The sequence below is a fragment of the Anoplophora glabripennis genome, unplaced genomic scaffold (assembly GCF_000390285.2).
Source record: "Anoplophora glabripennis isolate ALB-LARVAE unplaced genomic scaffold, Agla_2.0 scaffold54, whole genome shotgun sequence".
Classification (NCBI taxonomy): domain Eukaryota; kingdom Metazoa; phylum Arthropoda; class Insecta; order Coleoptera; family Cerambycidae; genus Anoplophora; species Anoplophora glabripennis.
Window position 1 is genome coordinate 824,827 of NW_019416241.1, and position 18,011 is coordinate 842,837.

The 18,011-nt window shown below is 32.5% G+C and overlaps 1 protein-coding gene across 1 annotated transcript in view; it reads right to left on the reverse strand.

Moving 5' to 3' along the window:
• Positions 1-103: 103 nt before the first annotated feature.
• LOC108905164 overlaps positions 104-18,011 on the reverse strand; it is a 26,624-nt gene continuing 8,716 nt past the window's right edge. Inside the window, exons 6-19 of the mRNA XM_023455910.1 lie at positions 15,699-15,724; positions 15,070-15,249; positions 4,838-4,984; positions 4,613-4,778; positions 4,371-4,563; positions 3,841-4,086; positions 3,546-3,783; positions 1,783-1,929; positions 1,558-1,723; positions 1,316-1,508; positions 725-970; positions 430-667; positions 293-317; positions 104-216 (exon numbers count right to left, since the gene is read on the reverse strand). Coding sequence (XP_023311678.1) covers positions 104-216; positions 293-317; positions 430-667; positions 725-970; positions 1,316-1,508; positions 1,558-1,723; positions 1,783-1,929; positions 3,546-3,783; positions 3,841-4,086; positions 4,371-4,563; positions 4,613-4,778; positions 4,838-4,984; positions 15,070-15,249; positions 15,699-15,724 — 2,324 coding nt within the window. The remainder of the gene's footprint in view (positions 217-292; positions 318-429; positions 668-724; positions 971-1,315; positions 1,509-1,557; positions 1,724-1,782; positions 1,930-3,545; positions 3,784-3,840; positions 4,087-4,370; positions 4,564-4,612; positions 4,779-4,837; positions 4,985-15,069; positions 15,250-15,698; positions 15,725-18,011) is intronic.

The following is an 18,011-nucleotide window of genomic DNA, read 5'->3' on the forward strand; positions in this document are numbered from 1 at the left end:
AACCTTTCCTGAACCAGTACTATCACCAGGAATCTAAACTGTTCTTCAATTCAGAACATTGTTAAAAATTTGTTGCGAATGCACTGCTCAAGACCTAGGTCAGCTATCTACCATCTAATTCACTCAGGACTTCCTGAACCACTACTATCCTGAAGGTGTATGCAGGTGTTATGCTGAACAAACCAGAAGGTGGACAAAACCTTAAGTAAAACCAGGCTAAATAGAAAAAGACAAACTAGTACTCTGCTCAAGTATTCATGCTATGAGAGAAGCGTCTGATAAAACTGTTTACTTCTCTGCAAGAGTCCTGGAAATGCCTGTTGGTTATGAGAATTTCAACATAAATGATGGTTTTATTCAAACTAGAGTTGTAAGAACAGCAAATACACAATAGTCACCTTTGAATTGAGGTCAGTTTTTGTTACTTACCTTATTTTTAAAAGTGACATATACAAGGCAAGTCACAGCTGGCTCATCAGGCTTAATGTTGTAATATCCGGACTCAAAAGCCTGAACTGGTTCGTCTAAGTGAAACCTCACAGAATTTTTCTCCTGATCTAAAATGTAGGTCTGACCGTCCCAACAACAAACGACTATATCGTCACATCCGTTGCCGGTTACGTCCAATTTGGTAAGAGCAAATACTTGGTGGTCCACTGCAATGGCCCTGTGGAATAACAATCAGTAAAACTGAGTTGAGAAAAAAATAACAAAGTTTTTTTACCATAATATAACTTCATCTTGCACCAGCATGATGGTCCCGTCAAGAGTGGCAACAGCATAAGGTTTCCCTTTAGCGATAGACTTACTGGTGTCACTTTTTTGTGTGTTTATGCTGCACTTGTCAAAGCTATCGCTCGGAGAACACTTTAAGTCCCCTAGGATTTCAGTAGAAATATTTTGATTTCTCATTCGGGAAATTCCTAGGAACTGATAATCTACAGACCCAGGAATATTTTCTCCTTGAGATCTGAAAAAAAAAATTATTTGGACCAGAAAATTATGAACCTAAAACATGAGGTGCGCCAAATTCCATAATTTTGGGGCTTATTTCCTAACAAGATAGAAAAAAATCGTTTAGATCTCTTAGTTTTGATTTTCAAGAAAAGTTGAATGGCAAAAAGTCCCTCTTGATATTTTTATTAGAGTGGAAGGAGAATCTCTACCAAAAAAATATAAATATGTGCTGCTTGCGAGGTAAACAGTCACAGATAGTTTAAATAAAAAGCAACTATTTTCCCCGAAAAAAAAAAAAAAAAAACATTAAAGAACAGTGAAACAATTACGACGTACACTAAGCAAATATCACATTTACCCACTAGAATTACTGTGCTCTGAAGCTTCCAAATCGGCGAAATTAATGGATTCTTCAGAAGAGCACTTTATTCTCATGAAGGTTCCTCCAGGTTGAGCAATTAAAAGAGAAGTTTTACCGTCTAGCGAATGATGTAGCGTAATTGAACCTATTTGGTTGGCACATTCCCATTTATTTAAAGCTGCGAATTTACCTAAAAATTTCAGTTTAAACTAACTCCCATTAACCATTTAAAGAGTTACCTAATAATTTGTCAGAATGTTCAAATGACAGATTAGCGTCTATAGTTATATCTATAGTGGATTTGTTAGAAGTACTTATCCATCTATATGATCTGACAACTCGATCGGTAAGTCCAAGCACCATTTCAACCATGCCGTCTCCATCAACGTCGCCAAGTAAAATATTCTACAAACGAGTGTAGCTAATACTTTGTAGCCGTTATAAAAAATGTCGGTATATTTTACCTTGGCATTGGCAGGAATTCTTTGTTTGTGTATGCACAATAGTAACACTTTGTCATCTTTTTTACTCTGTTTTGAATTTGCAGGAGGTTCACCCACTAAAGTTTCAATACTTCCTGAGCCAGAGGTTGACTGTATCTGACCATCGATCTGGAATACAGCAATATGTAAAGCATAGAAAAATTTTTATATATACATAAAAATTTTGTGAATAACATCATATACAGGATGTTTTCTAAGTCTATAACATAAGGGGACTGATCATTTCATAATTTTAGACAAAAAATTTTATGAATCGAGTCCATAAAACCAATGGTTTTTGAGATACAGAATGTTGAAGGTTTAATGAAAACGTTATACCTTACATTTATTCTTGTAAAATATAGTTAAATATAACGGGTCTGTCCAGATCAGTGCAAATATCAATGCTTGAATATGTAAAACAATTATTAAAAAAAAAAATTAATTGGAACCCAACAAAATAAATAGTAAAATAAATTTTTAGAAAAATTATTTAAAAAAAAAACAGACAAATTATGTATAACATATTATGTAACTTCAAAAAGTGAAACAAGTTGATTCCTAAGAACATTAAAAACANCATTAAAAAGCATTGCCAAAAGGGCATAAACACAGAAATAGATGCAAAAAGAGTGAAAAAACTAACCAAAGTGCAAAAAGTGCTCTAAAATCCTCAGTATTAAAACAATTCAGTAGAAAATGGTTCAGTGGAAACCTTTCCTTAACCAGTACTATCACGAGGGATCTAAACTGTTCTTCAATTCAGAACATTGTTAAAAATTTGTTGCGAATGCACTGCTCAAGACCTAGGTCAGCTATCTACCATCTAATTCAATCAGGACTTTCTATAGATGTGGAGAAGTTTCTAATAGATAAAGTTCATCTTAAAAAGCAGTGCTAAAAGAGCATAAACACAGAAATTGACGAAAAAATAATGAAAAAACTATTCAAAATGCAAAAAGTGGTAAAAAATCCTGTGTATTAAAACAATTCAGTAGAGAATAGTTCAGTTGAAACCTTTCCTGAACCAGTACTATCCCGAGGGATATAAACTGTTTTTCAATTCAGAACATGGTTAAAAATCTGTTGCGAGCTCACTGCTCGAGACCTAGGGCAGCCATTTAGCAACTGATTCGCTCAGGACTTTCTATAGATGTGGAAAGGCTTCTAATGGATAAAGATATTCTTAAAAAGCATTGCCAAAAGGGCATAAACATAGAAATAGATGCAAAAAGAGTGAAAAAACTAACCAAAGTGCAAAAAGTGCTCTAAAATCCTCAGTATTAAAACAATTCAGTAGAAAATGGTTCAGTGGAAACCTTTCCTGAACCAGTACTATCACCAGGAATCTAAACTGTTCTTCAATTCAGAACATTGTTAAAAATTTGTTGCGAATGCACTGCTCAAGACCTAGGTCAGCTATCTACCATCTAATTCACTCAGGACTTCCTGAACCACTACTATCCTGAAGGTGTATGCAGGTGTTATGCTGAACAAACCAGAAGGTGGACAAAACCTTAAGTAAAACCAGGCTAAATAGAAAAAGACAAACTAGTACTCTGCTCAAGTATTCATGCTATGAGAGAAGCGTCTGATAAAACTGTTTACTTCTCTGCAAGAGTCCTGGAAATGCCTGTTGGTTATGAGAATTTCAACATAAATGATGGTTTTATTCAAACTAGAGTTGTAAGAACAGCAAATACAAAATAGTCACCTTTGAATTGAGGTCAGTTTTTGTTACTTACCTTATTTTTAAAAGTGACATATACAAGGCAAGTCACAGCTGGCTCATCAGGCTTAATGTTGTAATATCCGGACTCAAAAGCCTGAACTGGTTCGTCTAAGTGAAACCTCACAGAATTTTTCTCCTGATCTAAAATGTAGGTCTGACCGTCCCAACAACAAACGACTATATCGTCACATCCGTTGCCGGTTACGTCCAATTTGGTAAGAGCAAATACTTGGTGGTCCACTGCAATGGCCCTGTGGAAAAACAATCAGTAAAACTGAGTTGAGAAAAAAATAACAAAGTTTTTTTACCATAATATAACTTCATCTTGCACCAGCATGATGGTCCCGTCAAGAGTGGCAACAGCATAAGGTTTCCCTTTAGCGATAGACTTACTGGTGTCACTTTTTTGTGTGCTTATGCTGCACTTGTCAAAGCTATCGCTCGGAGAACACTTTAAGTCACCTAGGATTTCGGTAGAAATATTTTGATTTCTCATTCGGGAAATTCCTAGGAACTGATAATCTACAGAGCCAGGAATATTTTCTCCTTGAGATCTGAAAAAAAAAATTATTTGAACCAGAAAATTATGAACCTAAAACATGAAGTGCGCCAAATTCCATAATTTTGGGGCTTATTTCCTAACAAGATAGAAAAAAATCGTTTAGATGTCTTAGTTTTGATTTTCAAGAGAAGTTGAATGGCTCTACCAAACAAAAATAAATCTGTGCTGTTTGCGTCAAAGTTAGTTTAAATAAAAATAAACTATTTTCTCAGAAAAAAAAAACGTTAAAAAACTGTGAAACAATTACGACGTACACTAAGTAAATATCACATTTACCCACTAGAATTACTGTGCTCTGAAGCTTCCAAATCGGCGAAATTAATGGATTCTTCAGAAGAGCACTTTATTCTCATAAAGGTTCCTCCAGGTTGAGCAATTAAAAGAGAAGTTTTACCGTCTAGCGAATGATGTAGCGTAATTGAACCTATTTGGTTGGCACATTCCCATTTATTTAAAGCTGCGAATTTACCTAAAAATTTCAGTTTAAACTAACTCCCATTAACCATTTAAAGAGTTACCTAATAATTTGTCAGAATGTTCAAATGACAGATTAGCGTCTATAGTTATATCTATAGTGGATTTGTTAGAAGTACTTATCCATCTATATGATCTGACAACTCGATCGGTAAGTCCAAGCACCATTTCAACCATGCCGTCTCCATCAACGTCGCCAAGTAAAATATTCTACAAACGAGTGTAGCTAATACTTTGTAGCCGTTATAAAAAATGTCGGTATATTTTACCTTGGCATTGGCAGGAATTCTTTGTTTGTGTATGCACAATAGTAACACTTTGTCATCTTTTTTACTCTGTTTTGAATTTGCAGGAGGTTCACCCACTAAAGTTTCAATACTTCCTGAGCCAGAGGTTGACTGTATCTGACCATCGATCTGGAATACAGCAATATGTAAAGCATAGAAAAATTTTTATATATACATAAAAATTTTGTGAATAACATCATATACAGGATGTTTTCTAAGTCTATAACATAAGGGGATTGATCATTTCATAATTTTAGACAAAAAATTTTATGAATCGAGTCCATAAAACCAATGGTTTTTGAGATACAGACTGTTGAAGGTTTAATGAAAACGTTATACCTTACATTTATTCTTGTAAAATATAGTTAAATATAACGGGTCTGTCCAGATCAGTGCAAATATCAATGCTTGAATATGTAAAACAATTATTAAAAAAAAAAATTAATTGGAACCCAACAAAATAAATAGTAAAATAAATTTTTAGAAAAATTATTTAAAAAAAAAACAGACAAATTATGTATAACATATTATGTAACTTCAAAAAGTGAAACAAGTTGATTCCTAAGAACATTAAAAACAAAAAATTGTTTATAGTTTTCTTTTGTTTTTTTTTTTGTTAATTGCCGTTCAAAGCGTCTTGTTCTAAAGTTCACTGAATAAGTTTTATTACTTCATACTTTTGTTTGAAAATTAATCTTTGAAGTTTTGACTTTATTTTAAAAATATTAAGCCAACTAAAATAAATTAAAAAATATATTCAGGGTGATTCATTAACAATACAGGGTAAAAAGTTATTANAAACTAAAAAATTAAGCAAAGTAAGAAATTAGAATCTCGTTTTTAATGTAATCGGCATGCTATTCTTATTTTTTACTTCCTTATAAAATTTATACTGTCACTATCGTGGAATTACAAAATAAAAACTTTTGCATGGAATCTTTCACTTTTTAACACTGATGGGTCGGTGGAGGATGCTTAATATTTAAAATTATGTGAATAATGAATTCAATTGAAATACAAAATCAGTTGACTGCACAGATTTTTTGAGAATGTAACGTAACCTTCTTTTAGTATTGCTAGTATTAGATTATACCGACTTAATAAATTATAATGTTCCATCTCGGGTCGTATAAAAACATTTCCAAACATTTTAATAAATAACACAGGGTCGGCCTTCATTTTCGTTGAATAAATAAACTTTAATTTACAAAAAAAAAAACACGAAGATAGAACTTTTTCGTATAAGAGTTTTCTATTACAAATATCATCAGGAAGCTGCTGTTTAATTTTTATAGATTATAACGCCACACCCTGTATTTATCTTTGAGTAATGCAAAATGGATTGCCTACTGCTCATATTCACTCTACTCTCCATTAAACATTATATCTAAATTTAAATTTATATCTAAATTTATTGAAACTAAGGATCTGATACAAAAATACTTGTTCATAGACATATTTGTTTTTATGGTTTCCCAGAAAGACTACATTTCATTGGGCTTAAATATAGAGCTTATATTTTTTTATTTGCAGGTCTGGTTTAAAAATAGAAGAGCGAAATGCAGACAGCAGCAAAAACAACACAACCAACAACAAAGCGTCGAGAAAACCACAAGATTAAAGAGTAAAACGGCTACCATCATAACGAAATCTTCTCCGAGTACGCCTGTTTCAGTTTCCAGCAATAACAACACCAACACTAGGTATGAAAATGCTTTATTAATATTGCGTTAAAAAAAATTAGTAGTATAGGTAAATAGGCGTAGGAAGAGTACCTATCTTAAATGATTTTTAAGAAGATGTACTTAAAATACAGGTGTAACAAATTTATTAGTTATATTAGTTACTACAAAAGAAATAAAAAGTTACTCTGAATAAAGCAAATTAATGTTGGTTCTATTGGAATTAATTAAATTCATAGTAAATAAACCAGATACTTAATAAATATACACAATGTTTAAATCCATCATTAATAACTGCGTCGATACTTGGACCATAATTTTGTTATTTTATAGACGCTAAGAAAAATTATTATCAATCATTGATTTTATGTAGGTACTGAGGATCTAATGCTGTATGATAAAATTATATTATTTTTTAGTGAACTATTATAATAATTTTTTTAGATAGTTTTTATTAAAACAAATAAGATAAGTGGGTTTCGATGTTATGGACACGTATGTAACGATAATAGGATAAATGGGTGATTTTCTTCTTTAAAGATAATAAATAAATAAAAACATTATAATGAGCGGCAATTTTCCAAATAAAGATAATAAGCTGAATATTCCAATATCGTATAAAAAAATTTCTGCAGTGGCATCATCAAAAGAGTGACAGGAGTATTATAAAAATGTGAAATGAGTTAGAATTAATGGAAGAGAATAAAAAGAGAAATTATACAAGTTTTAAAATAATATTTTAATAAATAATCATGGATTAATTTCGTATTGGTCTTTGTTTAAAGTGGTCAGTCATATCTAGGAACGAGAATAGGATTTAATAATTTCACTGAAGGTTCTTTTTTAATTTCAATATGACAGGTATGTGTTTTTTCATTAGCACAAACTTTATTTTTTTTTAAAGCAACTTTATACCAGCTTATTGTCTTTGAGTTGTCTGTTTAATATGCCTATTAATATACTAATATACTAATTCAAGCTGTATTATTTGTATTTTTTCAATATTATTTTTCTGTTAGATTGCTTTTAATAACGGCTTACAGATTGACAATGACTGTCCACAATTAGGTCACTTCTGTGAAGATAATATGAACACCCCGTTTTTTTATAAAGTCGAAAGGTAAATACAACAAAAATTAAAAATATTTCCTAAATGAAAAAAAATGTAGTAATCGGTTATAATCTCGTAATACAAATTGTTTTCAATATGTAATTTTTAAGTTTCTCAAAGTTACCAGACTAAAAGTTTCAATGATCGATATTTGGAAGTTACATTAGATGAAGATTATGCAACCATATAAACACGTAGAACGTATATGATGTTGCCAATTTAGTAAATCTTTTTTGTAATTCCTATAATTTAATTAATTTATCTTAGTATTTAAATTATGAATACTTATATTTTGTTTTTTTTTTATAAATATGTCTTACAAACTTGTCAATAGTTAATTATATATGTTTTTTACAATTCGTAACAAAAAAATCTATATCAACTCAATCAGTATCAGTACACATCTAATTTTCAAAACATAATATCTATCAGTTTATTTTCAGCTCCTCCGCCGGTTCTCCGTCGGTACACACGACATCACACCTGAGAGATAGTCCAAATTATGCGAAACCACATAATCTTGCCACATGTAGCAGCACCAGTTCTCCAACGGTAAGTTTCAGCTAATTAGCTGACATATTTTTTGTAATGGCCCATCCTGTATTCAAATTTATGATATAACATTTAAATCCGCCACAAGATATGTAGAGATATTTAAATTGGGCAAAACTGTGTGATTTGTTGAAATTATTTGCATGAGAAATATCGAAAACATCGTCCTTTTGAAAAAGCAAATCACTAAAACAGTTTGCCCTCGTCTATTCTAATATGGAATGTTATTTCAATTGCGATGTTTCTTGTATCTTTTAGTGACTACATATCATCAATATATGTAACACAATTAAATATCTTTGCATCATCCAAAAATTAACATATAGTATATAGAAGAGTTGAGTAACTATGTTTTTTTCCCAATAATCTATAATACCCCTCTACTACTGCCACTGGTCTTTGCGTTGTATTCATTAATTGTTCATACGCTTTTCTTAAAAGCACCCAAAGAATTATTATCACTAAAAGTTTGTCTAGGTATTTATTAACACCCTGTATAAAATGTTGCTGTTAATTTTTCTTATTTTATATGGTCTACTCTGGTATTTTATCGTTCCTTTCGTGGGCAGAAGTTCCACTTATGCCCATTAGCATTTTCAGCTTAGATTTAACCTCTGAACTTATGTTTTTTGGGATCTGTTCTAGGTCAAATAACTTTAATTTATGTGCACACGTATAATGATTAATAATAAAGACAATGAACTGAATAAAAAAACAAATTGTTCAAGAAATGATAGGAGCTCAGTTTGATTCAAGTTAGTTAGCAAGAAAATTTTCAATTGGTGCCTACTAACAAAATGATCTATTATTTAAAATAAAATTATTTATTAAGTAATTTTCTACACAGAACAAGGTCGTAGGGTGTTTTCCTAAGATGTTACAATTATTATTACGTATACTCATTGCTTTTTACATATTTTAAACTTCAATTTCATCAACCCTTTTTCATCTCATTGCAGGTGGCTGGTTCAACATACACCAACTCAGCTAATTCCAGCATTTGGTCTCCAGCATCAATAGATAGTTTCTCTCTAGATCAACACAGGTGGTGTTCGTCAACACAGGCAACAGTTCTGAGCACTACAAGTTCTTCTACAAATTGTTACAATAATTATCCTTACTACTCAAATATGGATTACATTGGGTCAACATCAATGAATCATTCACAATTTGGAGTAAGTGCCCATCATGTAATACAGTGAAACGCAATAACATTTAAGTATTTTTGTACCAATATTGCTTTAGAATTATTATAAGTTTGGTCGTTATATTTTCTTTCCGTATAAATAATAAGAGATGAAGGTGAAGATGGGATGAGATGAACTCTTTATTTCAATTTAATTATTACAAATATCTGATGTTTCTATTACTTTGAACCTGCTACAAAGATTATCAAATTAACAAAGGTTGTACTGTTCTATGCAATTACAATATTCATAAAAAATACAACAAAATTACTTTTTGGGTCATAAAGTCATCAGAATTAATTAAACAATATGAAAGTATGTTAAGTGTAATAGGAATCGTTTCTTTTTAGGAAAATAGTTTAGAATCCACCTGGACCAAAGCCAGAGACGAATCATCATGGTTATACAATGGCACTTGGGATAGAAAATGAAACGGCATTAAAGTTAGGAGGCTAGGAAGAAATTTCTGAAGGAACGTATCTACTGAAGTAACCCACTACTTTCAATATTTTCAAATACTATTTTTTTCCTTCTTATTAGAGCAGTTCACAGCAAGCATTTCATCAATTTAAGTGCAATATGAATGAGTTTGTCTATGGACAATTTTTTTATCGATATTAATGGAGATCTGAAACTAGTAATTTACATTAAATAATCAAGAGATACTGATGTAGGTACCTGTTTATAATAGGTTAAGGCCCGGTACTTTGAGTCTCGGTTAAAGATTGATTAACTGATCAGGCGATTAGACTGTACTGATTTGTTATAAAAGATAGTCACAGTCTAATCGCTCGATTGTTAATCAAGTCTTAATCGCGACTCAAAGTACCGAGCCTAGGTGGAAGCTGTGATGATGTGGTTCTTATATCAGAAATTGAAATATATGCGAACATATACTTGATACAGTAAATAACTTTAACAATATGTTAGTCGATTTATTAAAAAGTAGACGTTATTTCAAAATCGGCGCCATATTCTTTAAATAGTGTTTTCCACAAAGACAAATAATTTCAAACATTTAATAACTGAATAATCTAAAGCTTATCAAATAATAGGAATGTTATGTTATGCCATCTGGGTATTTTCAAAGACGCCGTTGTAAAACGAATAAACAAGTGCAAAAAACGATCAAACCATCAAGGTTTTAGGTACTGAAATCTACGAAAATACTAACTTTTTTATATACAACTCCAAACTCCAACCTAAAAACGCCAGTAATTTGACTATTTCTCGGCCAGGGATATGGCCAGCTTAACTAAAAATAATTCAAAAGATGCAGGAATTAAACATAATTTTTCTCAAAATATACCTAAAGTAATCTTGCAAGTATACTAATGTAGACAGCCCCAAGTAGATTTTTTTAAAATAGATAGAAGAGAAAATAATGTAAACGTTATTTATATTTGAAATTTCCAAATTAGGACCATGCATTTTTAAAACGCGACCAATCAAATAATAAAACGTAGTGGAGAGATTTTTGTTTCTGTCTTCTGGTCCAACTTATTTTTAATTTTTGTTTAAATATTTAATGCCCTGATAAGGAAGCAAGTTTATAAAAACTTTATCTTCTTTTAATTTTAATAAGATAAATTTTTAACAGGAATCAAACACCTAATGTTATTTCTTGTAATATTTTTTCAAAAAAAAAAACAATGTAATGCGCTGAAATTTGATGCAAGTATGTTTTTTAAGGTTGAAACATGTTAATGTTATTAGTTTCCGACATCGGTCGCAAGCTGCGACCTTACCCAGTGACTCTTTATGACAATTATTGCGAGGTTAGTTATGTCATATATTATAATCTAAAATATTTTACTTAAAAAATAACTAGTTAGCTTAAATAGCTTAAAATAAACCGTTTCTTAGAAAAATCCAATTGACTATTTCAAAGTCGACCAACTTACTTTGTAGTACACAGTGTGTCCGGAATCGGATGGGCCATACTTCAAGTTACATCATTAGCACAATTTTGCGTCCTTAAAGCGTTAATAGTAAACATTAAATTGAAAATGCTATTTATTTTTTTGAGGTCAGTAACTTTTTAACGAGCATTATTACACTAAATTGATCTAAATTGGTCTTTCCCACCAAAGCTACTTATCCCTGAAGTACGATTCATCCGTTTTTGGACACCCTGTATATCAAAGAGTATGACTTTGGACAGACAATTTCGTTTTTTCAAAAATGGTGCGTTTTCGGAGACTTCGACGAGAGAAATATACGTGCAGTAAAATTTTAAATTGTGATATACATCCCAAGGAAACCTAAACCAAAAAAATATTATATTACAAAATGTCACTGGGACATTGACTTTGGCTTAACCAAACTCATCTTTCCCGCGATATGTAGCCCTTTACCAGATGATCTAACACTGACATATTTCAAACATTTTCCTGCACCAAATTTCAATGCTTCACATTATATTTTTGAAAAGATATGGCTAAAACTTAATTTAAAAAATCATATTTGACTCCTTGACGCCTTGTATTTCAATAAACAAGAAAAAATGCCATGGTCCTTGGGATAACCTACCCTTTTGATGCTCTATCAGTTCCTGATTTGTGGTAGGTTTTTCCAAAACACCCAGTATCTTCTAGATGTATTTGTTGACCAAATTAAGTACATAAATAGATGATTCAATCAGAAACATACGGTGCACTGCGATTTTTCGAAAAATCGTTTTAGACCCTTTTTTTATGAGTTTCTTTTAAGACTCCAATAATACAAATTACAACAGTTATAACACACAATTTTGTATGCATGCTTAAAATGTTACACCTATTTTTTTGTTTCCATTTGAAAATCTAGGAAACACTGGAAATGTTTGAAGTTGATAAAAGATTTTCTGACTGACACTTGATTATAATTCATTGTTTACCAAATACAATCAGTATTAGTATTTGGATTTTCAATCCTCATATATTTCACACTGAAACAGAAACCATTAATGACTACATTTGAAGCCTAATAAAAAACTCATTCTGCTTACAAACTGATGAATTTGAGATGCCATAAAGTTTTTTTCTGAAAATCGATTACACAACCCCACAAAAAAAATGGTCGTGATCTGGATATCTGATACTGATATTCTTATGTATTTTTCGACGCTGAATCCGAATCCTAGGTCAAAAAAATCGTATACCCCTTAAATTTTTGTGTAGAGCCAAAAACATCCCTTAAATAAGGGTAAAGTTATGAATATCAATATCATTTCGAAAAGGAGTATGAATGGGCACTTTGCCACACTCGTGCTCTTTTCTATTACTGCCAAGGGCTTCCCTCGAAGAGGTTGCTACCCTTTCTACTTCCATACCCTTCCAGACAGATCTGCATGATGAAAGATTCAAGCTTACAAGTTTTAATTGTCAGTGTTGCGAGAAACAACTACTCCGAGGGCTATATGCCCCTACCGGCATTGAATTATACTCGCAACACCTAGTGCAACAGCTAGGATCGTTCGTCAGTTTAACCCACCAGGCACAGACCGGTTTCGGACTTATTAGTCCTCATCAGTGTGTCATAGGTGAGACAACCGACAAACGATCCAGCTGTTTTTCGTCGTATCGTCACGACAAGGAAATACATTGTACTCGGGAGCGCAAATGGCTCCATCTGGATCGTTTGTCGGTTGTCTCACCTATGACACACTGATGAGGACTAATAAGTTCGAAACCGGTCTGTGCGTGGTGGGTTGAACTGACGAACGATCCTAGTTGTTGCACTAGGTGTTGCGAGTATAATTCAATGCCGGTAGGGGCATATAGCCCTCGGAGTAGTTGTTTCTCGCAACACCGACAATTAAAACATTGTGTTACTCCCTCTGTGGGTGGCAGTCGTGCAAAAAAGTACCTGCAGTATAGCAGGTCGCTTCCTACTGTAGCCATTTGAATGGCACAGTTGGGAGTCAGCACGACAGATGGAGCCATTTGCGCGTAAATCTAGCTTACAAGAAGGCAAAGAAGACATGGTGAAGGGTGAACACAGACAAAGAACCAACCCCTAGGAGAGTGGAGGAAAATGTGGGAGATCAATTTTTTCTTGTTTTTACTGCACACAGGACGCAGTGCACTGAACAGAACAGCCCTCAACTGCTTTGCCCGTAACTGTCTAAGGGGTGGAAACTACCTATTTTATTCTTCTTTTATTTTGTTGACTCTGTTGTTATTTCTTACATTACACTATTGTTGTCTATTTTGTTGACTCTTTATAGTGATTTCTTACTTTGAATTTTGAAAATGTGTGTTCAATGAAAGTATAGAATGCAGAGGTCGGTTAAAGCAGACAAGGTGGAGCAAATGTTCGATGGTTCAGTCATCCAGCCAGATAACAACCTTTCTTTTTATGGGGATGTTATACAGGGTGTTAATAAATAAGTGCGAAATATTTTAGGGGGTGGTTGCTGAAGTTATTTTGTGAAAAAAAGTTCATATAAACGTAGGTCGAAATATGCTTCGTTACCGAGATACAGAGTGTTTAAATTTTAATTGATTATTTATTTTTGTTAATTATTTCAAAGGGTTTTAAAGATATTGACTCGAAATTTAAAAAACGCTTTGGAGGGATAAATGTGCATTTTTTGGGGTGATCCAAATATTTCGACTTGCACCAGTGGCGTTTGTGCGAGAACACCACAACCTTTTTTTAATAAAAAAAATCGTACGCCATTGACTTTTCCCGTTTTCATATTTTTTTTAGAAATCCGCCATCAATTCTGAATGAAATTGGTTTCTTCATTTTTTTTCGTAGGATGCACCCTTTTTTTTGAGGAGAAAAATAAAACATTTTACTGCAACTTGTGCATTTTCTAGTAGGTTGCTGTCAATATTTCTAAATAAAATACAACCATCAAATTTCAAGTCAAACCTTTAAAATTCTTTGGCAAAATTAATAAAAATATATAAAAAATAAAAATGTAAACACTCGGTATCTCGGAAACAAAGCATATTTCAACCAACGTTTATATGAACTTTTTTCAAAAAACAACTGGCAACCACCCCCTAAAATATTTCGCACTTATTTAGAAACACCCTGTAGAAAAAAAATCACAAATTTTTTTATAATTTATACACTTAATGGGCCACTGAAACTTACACAGTATTACTCCATTATTGGTTTAGTTTATTATTATTGGTTAGTGGTATTGGGTAAGTTTATTGCTTCCTATGTTCTTATTAGAATTTCAGCCAAGTACCTTCGCTGATTGAAAGCCAAATGTGCAATGCAGAACATGTTCATATCAAAAAAAAAAAAATATTGTTTTTGTAAATACCTTGTTCAAATGTACTATATTAGTTGTAGTTGTAAAAACTTTTGACCAATACAATAAATTTTACGAATTTAAAAATCATAGCATTTCTCTAAGTACTAGTCAAAGTTTATGTGCCAACAGAGTGTAAAGGAAAATAATCATCGAAATATCTTTGATAATTTTATAAATACTCCTCTGTACATATCTTACGTTTAGTTCACTGTTACTGTAACATAGCGTTGAATGAATGTCGTAGAAGTAAATACTTAAGGCCTACAGTTGAAACTTAACACTTGTCCAGCCTAGTAGAATGTATGAGGTATTAGCCTGTCAAAAATTTAGGATAAATCTTATGTAAAATATTTTATTTATGTTCCAATTTAATATTTGTATACAACAAATAAAAAACTGTATAAATTGTCTTAAGGTTTTACATTATATAACAAATATTCCACTAGATCTCGCTTTGTTTTCTTATCCATGTTTATTACAATTTCCATGGCCTCTTCCGGAGACCTCCCTTCTTCCATGAACAGTTCGCTCAGTTTTTCAGGATCAGGCTCAAACTTTTTGCATATAAATTCCTTTAGTGGTATATCATAATACAAAATTATCTGCAACAAAGTGCAAATACATCACCGTTCAAGGAATTTTCAGAAAACAGAAGGAATGAGGAACAAATGTTGGAGAAAAGTCAAAGGTAACTTCTGTTTAGTTGAAAATAATATCAAACCATTGGCAAATGAAGAAAATTCACAATGGAAGAAACTCCTGTTAATATCATTTAGAAGGATATTAAAAAGAGTGGCCCGGAGTGAGGGCCTTGAGGCACACCTGACACCACTGCAATTTTTTGGGAAAAGATTAAAGGTTAATTTTGAAAAACTAGAAACAACACTGATTTATAGACTAAATATAACCCATAATGGTCTAAAACAAATTAAAACTGCAGCAACCGAGAACAGAAGGATGACAGATTATAATAACAGTGAAAACTAATTCCAATAAAAATTGTTTATATTTATTTTATGTATTATTTCCTGTTATAGTCTTCAAAACATACATCGCTGTTGGTTTTCACTTTTGCACCTAATTTTAAATAAGAAAAATATCAACAGGGTACAGATCAGATCAGTTCTTGACTGGCAACAGATAAGCTAAAAAAAAATTATTTAATGTGGTATTAAATAACAGTTGTCGCACACAAATCTAGAATAGCAGACAGATTCTGTGATGGGAAAGTCAAAAGACACGAAATGCCTGAATTCGAAGATGCCAGATGTCAGGATACAATTTGAACAGCAATTCTTGAAAATTCGTTACAGTGTGATCGAACGTCGACTCTGGTACCTCCAAGTTCTTTAATAAAAGTGGTCTCTGGCCAGTGAAGTACACAACCCAAATTCAAGCATATTCGTTGGCTTTCACTACCTTGAAGCTCTCTTTGCTTATTTAAAGAGAAATAGGTCCCAAAGCTATACTGAGGATTTCACACGATAAGTCCAAAGAACTTAAAAAACCAAAAGCGTTTTTTTTCCAGATTCATTAGTCGAATTCCAGTTTGAACTACATAGTTGCATTGTATAGCACTCCTCTACTTGTGATATACCAATATATTGTAAACATTACAAATATAAACTGTTTTTCAATTAGGGCAGCCATTTAGCAACTGATTCACTCAGGACTTTCTATAGATGTGGAAAGGCTTCTAATGGATAAAGATATTCTTAAAAAGCATTGCCAAAAGGGCATAAACATAGAAATAGATGCAAAAACAGTGAAAAATTAACCAAAGTGCAAAAAGTGCTCTAAAATCCGCAGTATTAAAACAATTCAGTAGAAAATGGTTCAGTGGAAACCTTTCCTGAACCAGTACTATCACCAGGAATCTAAACTGTTCTTCAATTCAGAACATTGTTAAAAATTTGTTGCGAATGCACTGCTCAAGACCTAGGTCAGCTATCTACCATCTAATTCAATCAGGACTTTCTATAGATGTGGAGAAGTTTCTAATAGATAAAGTTCATCTTAAAAAGCAGTGCTAAAAGAGCATAAACACAGAAATTGACGAAAAAATAATGAAAAAACTATTCAAAATGCAAAAAGTGGTAAAAAATCCTGTGTATTAAAACAATTCAGTAGAGAATAGTTCAGTTGAAACCTTTCCTGAACCAGTACTATCCCGAGGGATATAAACTGTTTTTCAATTCAGAACATGGTTAAAAATCTGTTGCGAGCTCACTGCTCGAGACCTAGGGCAGCCATTTAGCAACTGATTCGCTCAGGACTTTCTATAGATGTGGAAAGGCTTCTAATGGATAAAGATATTCTTAAAAAGCATTGCCAAAAGGGCATAAACATAGAAATAGATGCAAAAAGAGTGAAAAATCTAACCAAAGTGCAAAAAGTGCTCTAAAATCCTCAGTATTAAAACAATTCAGTAGAAAATGGTTCAGTGGAAACCTTTCCTGAACCAGTACTATCACCAGGAATCTAAACTGTTCTTCAATTCAGAACATTGTTAAAAATTTGTTGCGAATGCACTGCTCAAGACCTAGGTCAGCTATCTACCATCTAATTCACTCAGGACTTTCTATAGATGTGGAAAGGCTCCTAATGGATAAAGATCACATTAAAAAGCATTGCCAAAAGGGCATAAACACAGAAATAGATGCAAAAAGAGTGAAAAAACTAACCAAAGTGCAAAAAGTGCTCTAAAATCCTCAGTATTAAAACAATTCAGTAGAAAATGGTTCAGTGGAAACCTTTCCTTAACCAGTACTATCACGAGGGATCTAAACTGTTCTTCAATTCAGAACATTGTTAAAAATTTGTTGCGAATGCACTGCTCAAGACCTAGGTCAGCTATCTACCATCTAATTCACTCAGGACTTTCTATAGATGTGGAAAGGCTCCTAATGGATAAAGATCACATTAAAAAGCATTGCCAAAAGGGCATAAACACAGAAATAGATGCAAAAAGAGTGAAAAAACTAACCAAAGTGCAAAAAGTGCTCTAAAATCCTCAGTATTAAAACAATTCAGTAGAAAATGGTTCAGTGGAAACCTTTCCTGAACCAGTACTATCACGAGGGATCTAAACTGTTCTTCAATTCAGAACATTGTTAAAAATTTGTTGCGAATGCACTGCCCAAGACCTAGGTCAGCTATCTACCATCTAATTCACTCAGGACTTTCTATAGATGTGGAAAGGCTCCTAATGGATAAAGATCACATTAAAAAGCATTGCCAAAAGGGCATAAACACAGAAATAGATGCAAAAAGAGTGAAAAAACTAACCAAAGTGCAAAAAGTGCTCTAAAATCCTCAGTATTAAAACAATTCAGTAGAAAATGGTTCAGTGGAAACCTTTCCT